We start from the raw sequence: 8486 nt of genomic DNA on the forward strand, positions 1-8486 counted from the left end.
CCTCCCTGATGGTCCTAGGCGTGATCTAAGCCATCCAAACATGCTGGCGAAGTTGGATGGTTGTGATCGATTTAAGACGCTAGTGGGATTTCCGCGACCCTTTAAGCATCACGTCAGCCACACTTCGAGCAAGCGTTCATTGCTCTAGGGCTAGGTCGTGAGAAAACCGATCAGGTGGGTGAGGAGTGGGCCCGCTAATGTGTGCATTAGCGCTTCACTGATCAATTGTGGGATGATCTAATCCTTCCAACCAGGCTGGTGAAGTTGGACGGTTATGATGATTTTAAGACTGCTGTGAGCGGTCTTGCTCGTTTGATCCTTCCCGAAAGCAACGCGGCCATCCCTGTTTGGGGCTGTCATTTGACAGGCGTTAGGGGTATAGCGTGGTGTTCGACTGGCTAGGGCATAGGCGGGCCCGCCGGTGAACATCACGGTGATTGCCTGCTCCTGTTAGGGTTCGTCTAGGATAGTTAAATTATGCGGCCAACTTGCGTGGCCGTGATCGTTTCTGAGACTGACATGGACATTCCAGATTTCCCTTTGGGAATTAAACATGCTCGATCGGTCTAATATAAGCGCACTGACACAGGGTTCTCTTGGTTAGAGAATGGTATGGCCTGCGAGTATTTCGTGCATACCTCACTATTGACACTTGGAGATTCGTGTTACTCTGCTGAGAGTAAACACTCAGTCGTCATGCCGCACCAATAATGAGAGTCCTGCTGAGAACAACACAGGAAATACAAGGAAACTCATGCGTCAATTAATAATGCTATAAATACACAGAATATTTGGGAGTGTTGCTACATGCACTATTCTGAGTGAATTTTGTATATCTATTGAATTGCTTCAAATAAATAGAACGAGAGGATTTCTGCGCTCATCGTTTGTCAAATGGTCTTACACTTTGCAGGATGTCGGCACACTAAATCTGGTTTTACAATTTTAGCCATGAACTAAAATCCACCATCAACACTTGGTAACAAAGCGTTCAATATTCACCGTTAGATGAAAACCTGATTAGACTCAAGATAATATCTTTCGACCGTTATATCGAACTTGGCTTGTTACACACAAATGAAAAGTGACTTCATTTAAATAAGAGTAACCGTACCTAAACTTTTACACCTTGTTGGCTCAACAATAGTTAACCGAGGTTATCTATATGACACTAGTGGAAAAGAGGGTTTTTCTGACCCACATCCTCGACCCTTAATGGCAGTCAGCAGACCGTGGACTAGTCAAAACGGTCATACATTTAATAAAAATGCGGACCACATCTAGGAGCATTAATGTTGGTCCTTGAATAAAAAAATTTATTATTATTTTATTCCTTGTTAAACAACCCACATTGCTACTGGTGAACCTAGTGTTTCAGTGGTTCAATTTTTAGATGAACGGATGGATACGAAGATACATATCTCTAATTAAAAAAAAGATATCTCTCTCCATCTTCAATTCGCCGTCTTTACAACTCAAACAGAAGAAAGAGAAATATCTCTTCTTCTCCATCTTCTGCACCTCACTCTCTGCTTCAGAAAAATAAAAAAAATCTCACTCCTATCTCTCTCCCACTCGTCTTTTCTTTCTAACTCCAACAGAAGAACAGAGAAGATCTTCTCCATCTTCTTCATCTCCTCCGAAGAGAAGAGATCTCGTCACCATCTTCTCCTTCTTCTTCAATCATGCAAAAGCTATTTTTCTCACAAATATAAGAGCACTGTAAGTTTTAAGGTATTCTTTGATAGTAAAATCGTTGATTTTGTAATAGATCTATCTTTTTAATATGATTTTGAACTGTATTTTCTTATAATTAATCGTTATTTTTTAATGAGTTAGGGTTTTATACTTTAATAGAAGATCTGGGATATTATTGTGATTGGGTTTTAGTTATTTGTTTAATTTCAGGGATTCACCAACAGAAGAAGAAGTATTAACTGATTTACCAGCAATCAGGTAATTTAATAGTAAAAAAATGACTACTTCTATTTCCTTACTTCTGATTATGATTTAAATCGTTCGATTTTGTTTTCATTTTAGGGGTTTTCATGCACATGAAACCCTAGGTTTTTAATTTGGGATTTTTAATTTGATTTTTTACTCAATCTATGTTTCATACACAACAGCTGACCTAGGATGATTTTTTTTGAGTTTGTTTCGATTTGGGTTTCTTTTGATTTTGTTGGGTAAGATTTTAGGGATTTATCTAATGATTTTTGTTGGTGATGATTTGGGTATTGTAGGGTTAGCCAATGCAAAGACTTATGCAATTCAAGATGGAAAAGATTCAGGTGTTGTTCTTGATGCTACTAAGAGTAACAAACATAAGAACCCTCCAACTTTGGTGCACAAAACTGTCATGAAAAAGGAATTCAGTAGAATGGATAAGGGTGTTGCCAACCAGTTAACTTAACAAACCCTTTCTCTTATTTCAGATTTTGTAATAGATTTTTGATGCATACATAGATAACTTGATTTTTTTAGCCACTTTGACATCACTGGTTGTGTGTTCCACAAGTGCGTGCAATGCGATGGTTGCTGGGTACATCATATTACAGAACCTCGGTTTATGTCCAAAGTGTAAGAGTACAATGCCTTTTTGGTTCCTTCAATTTAGTTAATGAATCTCTTTTAAGCTAGTTATTACTTTTTTAAATTTGTTTACATGGGGAATCTCTTTGTAGGAGAGCAATTACAATCTCTGCACCATTTGCTTCTCGGAATTAGGGAATGACGCTCAATGAACCAGAATAGAAAAACCCCATCTTTTACCGATGCCCTCGCCGGTAAGGAGCTAAAATATTGTATTGTCAATATAGAACTTTTTTAGCATTTAATTTTGACTTGTAGTGACAGTTTTCTTGTGCTTATATTATTGTCAGCATCTTTTTTCTCAAGGTCCAGCTCCACCCATCATGTATCTCTCATATCTTGAATGCATCTAAAATTTTAGATTCCTGGTGATGGATACCCTGTGGGAACAACACTACACATTGTAGTTGATCTAACAACACCAGTTTCCCATGGATTCTATATTTCTTACTGGAGGATGATGTCACATTCTGGTGAAATGTTTGAGGAGCGGATTTGGGTACTAATCGAGGTATGCTTACATCACTGTCTTCCTTGGGAATGATTCTAATCAACGCTTTTATTAATATTTTTCATATGGTGACAGGTTAATACTTTATTACTTGACTCTTTGTCGGACTTGAATATATTGTCTGGTATAGGAATATGTTCATATTGTGATGACTATGGCTGGAATTTGGAAATTAAGTAGATGGAGCCATGTATCAACCATGTATATTTTCTTGGCAGGCTTTTGTTTTGTAAAAATTTGTGGTTGTTCCCCTGCTTATTTTCATTATGAGTTTGATTTTCATTATCTAAAACCATAGATATTGAACTAGGAACCGGCGTCAGTTAGTCGATTATGGGATAGGTATAAACTTCAAAGTAACTAGATAAAGCTTCCTTTTCTTTGTTTGATCCAGGTTACTAGTACTGAGAGGAAATATTTCCACATTACCTTATCAAGGTAGTACAACTTTTGTATATGCTCAATGTGAACCGTTGCCTGTTGCATTCTAGTTTCCGTAACCTCTTGATCTCGTTCCATTTTGTTCTTAATTTTTTTTTTTTAAATGTGTATTTGTAGGCACATGTTGGCGTTGCGATAAATTTTCCTCATACTACAAGAAGCTCAAGATGGTATTGAAGGTAGCTAGGAAGAAGATGAGGAGGCTTATGAGGTATAGTTGTTTTATAAAGTTTATATATCCAACTGTGAGGTATGAATGTTAGAGATGGACATGGAAAGTTCACAATAGGAAATGGGGAATTTCCATTGGTGTACATGTATTGTAGCCTATAATTTGATTTATCCCGTTGTTATTTTCTGTGAATTCTGAAATATAGTTCTTCTGATTTTAACAATTGGTTAAGCCACTGGTAAAGACATCACAAGGCCATTCGACTTGAAACTTCATATTGATGTTTGAGCAGTTGAAAATGATGGTTTTGGCAGTCTGGTAAACTACCAACTTCTTAAGTTTTATGATTTTTGGTTAACTTGTCTTTGCTTAACATTGTTTTTTTTGCTTGAGTTTCTGTTTTGCATATACTTGTAACAAGGTCTTGTAGTTATAAGAACTGATTTTCACTGGACATTTTTAGTTTGCTGAGAAGTTCAGCTTACTTGAACAATATATAATGGAAAAAGATAAGCAGAAGAAGGTAAAAGTTAAAACCGTTGTACCCACGTTGTGATTGCGTATCTGTACAAATTTTTATTGAAAGGATTCATTTGACATGAAATAATAACCTATTGCGTAGTTTGATTTGGTACATTTTCTTGAACTGTATGAGTAGTACATAATACCTTGATGTAGCAATTCAATTTTAAACTTCAAGTGTTAATAATTTCTCGGATCTGTACCCTGGTTTTTTTAACAACTTCAAACACTTTATTTTTGTTAATAACTTCAAACACTTTGGTGTTCATCTAGTTTGGTGATCATAGCCCTTAGATACTGATGCTACTTTATCTGCGTGAATTTTTGTTCGTCCAATTTGATTAAGCACATTCTTTTGGTTTCACCCTTTTCTGGTGGTGCTGTGTTTGATGTGGGTTTGAATTTTTTCATTGTTATTGATCGTCGAAAATGGGTGATATATTCGAATTGCTAAGAACTCTACCTTGCTTCCATTTTGACAGGAGGGATTTGTTATTTCTAGTTGGCATTTTGCTGTAATGGAAAGGGTATACATTTTAGTTGTGCAAGTATGATCACAATTGTCCATTTGTCAGTTGCTTTCATTTTTTAGGGATAATTGCTAGTGGAGATTCTATTCCATAGCCTTCTATTCTTTCATATTTCTGGTTATGGTTTGACTTGTTTTTTTTATTATGGTGATACATTTGATTTGTGTAGTTATCCGTCTAATTTTCCCGACCAATGCCTTATGTACATCTGATAAAGGTGATGCAGATTCTTTTTTTTTATATGTGATGCATTACAGGTTGATAAACTAATAAAGGAGGAGGCCCATGAAATGGATGTAAAAGAAGTACAATGGAGCTCTCAGGTCTGTTTTATTTTTCTGAATTAAACACACTTCATAATGTTAAATAGATCTGTCCATGGACTTATAACTATTACTTACACAAACTTATGATGCAGTCTAAATTTCTGAATTGAATTCAAGTCCCAAATATTTAGGGTCAGATACATGTGGTTCTAGCTAGTTCCAAATGGGTTCATTTCACCGTCTCTAGTCGCATCCTCCTATGCATTTTGTCATTAAACCAATCAAATATTGACAGCTCATGCTTGCACGTTCTATTAAAATTATATTCATTGTATTTTTCATTGCGACTGAATATCAGATAGTTTTTCCATAAGAATGCAAAGTTGTAGAAGTGTATCTCTTTGTATTGGCACATGGTGGTTTGTGAGCCTGCTGGTGTTTATTGTTTAAACACCTGCTGTGATGTTTCTGGTAGTAATGGGTTCATCAGTAGGTATTTGTTTCCTCATGCTTTTCTCAATCACTGCACTAATAGCAACTGATTTATCAGTAGGAAGAACAAAACTGCTGAGTACTTTTGGTTATTCATCTTGGGGCCTCTATGCAATCTTACCTGCAATACCTGTTACCGTTCTTACATTAGGATTCCATGTATAACCCATTATGTGTTGTGCTCGAGATATGTCAAGGTCGTGAATTAATGAACTAGTTACGTTTGTGCCGTTGTGTCGATGTTGGATAGAGGCAGGTAAAGAGATTGACATCATATTGGTTAGGATACCCACCTTCATAGATCACCGTCCTCTCATGTGCATGGCATGGTTATTGTTTTTATAAGCGTTTTCTTGAGTATTGTGACCTCCCCACATTAATCAGCTGATGGCTTTTGCTGTGCAGGTACACCATTATGAAGTAGGAATAAGTTCTTCATCGTTATCGGAGTTTATAATTTTGCTGTTTAATCAATAGTTTTTTAGTTCATCGTTTTGTAATAGAATCCTAGAACTACAGATTACATTGGTCAGAACTACAGATTTTAATCCTTTGTGTAATTCGAAAGCAATGAACCAATGAATGTTAAATTAAATGATTATTTGTGTGCAAGTTTAATTTGATTCTCATTTTTATTTGATTTGTATTTGGTTTTCATTTGATTCTCATTTGAATTCTAATTTGAGTTTCATTTGATTCTCATTTGAATTCTAATTTGAGTTTCATTTGATTCTCATTTGAGTTTCATTTTAGATTTAGTCAGGCCAGACAGCCAATCTGAATCAATTTTTTTTTATATTAAGATTTATATCTATGACTGGTTGAAGTAATAGATACGATTTAAATGACTTGCTTTGTCGGTCGTGAAACTACTGATTTCCACTAGTGTGAACACTTTCATATCAACCTTGTTCATCTTCACACAACTAGTTCAAATGACTCAAATGAAACTATATTCTCATAGAAGTATACAAGACACAATTGAAGCAAAATCGATTTTGATTTACTCGAATCGGTTCATGAACATTATATCCACGGATTGCAAAAGATTGCATTCCTTCGTGAACAAACCTATTTTAGAACATAACCTACTCAAGTATGCAAACGGGTACGCATACCTAAGTGGTCGGACTTGGTATGGGTTCGCCAGTATGCGAACGGGTACGCATACTGTCATACACCACTAAACTCAGTTGAATTACCGGACATGAACTTACGCAGGTACGCACACGGGTATGCATAATAAGTTCCTGGATTTCAACTTACGCCGGTACGCACACGGGTATGCATAATAAGTTCCCGGACTTCAACTAACAACCCAGTACACATATGGGTATGCATACTATGGTTCCTGGACTTGGAATAACTTGCAACAATTAGCATACAAGTACGCACACTGTGCTATATCCAATCAATGGTAATTGTTTTAAACTCCCATTCCAATCATTGAAACATTCTTAGAAGACGAGAATAGCTGTCTCACACAAACTATTAGCTTCAAAGCAATTTTCAAGTGATCAAATGATCAATACGAAACATTCCGAGTCTACACCAAATGACCGTCTCACACAAATCATATAAGATGTTACCAGGCGATTTTCACATGATCATCTTTTGACTTTCATGAACTTGGTTAAAGCGAAAGCTTACGAATACATATTTCAAGAAATATGCAAGCGAGTTAAACTCAGCTCGAAATATCAAGTGTGTATAATCGAAGTCTATATAGTAAATAGACTTTTGAGTGATAGATGAGTTCAAGTCTCCGCACACCTTTTGTTGATGAAGTTCCACAAGCTCCCCTTGGTAGTTCTCTGTCTTCAATCGATGAACGCCGTGAAGTCTAAAGCTCAACTACACTTTCTATCCTAATCCGAGACTTAGCTATAAGTAGACTAGAAATCAAGACTTATAGTTTTGGCAACTAAACTTGACAAACAAGATTGAGATAGCAACGATTGCGAGTTCGACCGAGCAGTGCTCTAATAGACATGATTGATGTCTCATGATTGTGGAGTATGCAAGGAAGACGTGTATTTAATTAGTCAGTTATTGACTTGATTAGACGATGAGTCTTAGTATTGTTGAGTCGAGCATGATTGACGAATGCTCTATGATTCATGGATTGAGCATTTCCGCTTAGAAAGATGTATAGTTTTCGAACGAACGTTGATAATTGAATCGACATGATGAATATTGATGGTTGAATCAATATTGTTCATTCGAGAAAATAATACTCGATTGAAAAATTAAATATTGATAGTTGAATCAATATTTCTAGTCTGAGTAAATATTGCTCGTTTGAGTAAATATTGTTCGATTGAACAAATATTGCTCGATTAATGAATTATTGGTAGCCCAATAAAATATTAATTAAACTACTAGAAGCCGGACCAAATATAATATCACAACTAATTAAAATATTGACTGCTGGATCAACATAAAAAAGTGGTGTTTGAACCTGTTCAAAATTATGCTTTGCAGAACATTTGGTTCAAAACCTTAATTTTGATTAATCGTTAATCGAGGTGAAAAAGCGGGGTCTAACAACAGCACCCAATATTTCGCTTAGCAATCTGTATGGACTAACTCCGAAATACTTTGCTAGAGAATCAACTAGACAGTCAGACTCAATCTAGATAAAAGTTTTTCAAGGAGTTAATATCTCTCTCTTGATTTGATTTTTACTCAAGCTAAAAACAATAACGAGTTTTTATCAAATACAAGGAACACTTGGACGGTACCAAAGACCAATGTTCAAGGATCAATCAATATCAATCAACAACCACAGGTTGGATTTCCAATTGATGATCACGAACGCACAACCTGTATTATTTCAATTATATAAGATATAATGCGGAAAAAAATAACACAGACACCAGAAATTTTGTTAACGAGGAAACCGCAAATGAAGAAAACCCCCGGGACCTAGTCCATATTGAATACACACTGTATTAAGC

The 8486-nt window shown here is 36.0% G+C and overlaps 1 protein-coding gene across 29 annotated transcripts; it reads left to right on the forward strand.

Moving 5' to 3' along the window:
• Window positions 1-1414: 1414 nt before the first annotated feature.
• Window positions 1415-6155, forward strand: LOC113288833. Of its 29 annotated transcripts, none has more exons than XR_003330749.1 (10): window positions 1416-1722; window positions 1909-1956; window positions 2244-2580; window positions 2685-2786; window positions 2883-3103; window positions 3498-3541; window positions 3662-4239; window positions 4721-4786; window positions 5026-5091; window positions 5932-6155. XR_003330749.1 is itself a non-coding variant. In XM_026537959.1 (7 exons), the coding sequence occupies exons 3-7, from the start codon at window positions 3252-3254 to the stop codon at window positions 6001-6003; spliced, it is 360 nt and encodes a 119-aa protein (XP_026393744.1). In that variant the 5' UTR covers window positions 2591-2786; window positions 2883-3103; window positions 3179-3251; the 3' UTR covers window positions 6004-6155. The 29 variants fall into 29 exon arrangements, 2 of the variants coding, with proteins under 2 accessions (XP_026393744.1, XP_026393751.1); XR_003330754.1 differs by having other exon boundaries at window positions 1417-1722; window positions 3662-4034; XR_003330757.1 differs by having other exon boundaries at window positions 1417-1722; window positions 3662-4034; window positions 4721-4765.
• The last annotated feature ends 2331 nt before the right edge of the window (window positions 6156-8486 follow it).

This window comes from Papaver somniferum, chromosome 1 (assembly GCF_003573695.1).
Source record: "Papaver somniferum cultivar HN1 chromosome 1, ASM357369v1, whole genome shotgun sequence".
In the NCBI taxonomy this organism is placed as follows: Eukaryota; Viridiplantae; Streptophyta; class Magnoliopsida; order Ranunculales; family Papaveraceae; genus Papaver; species Papaver somniferum.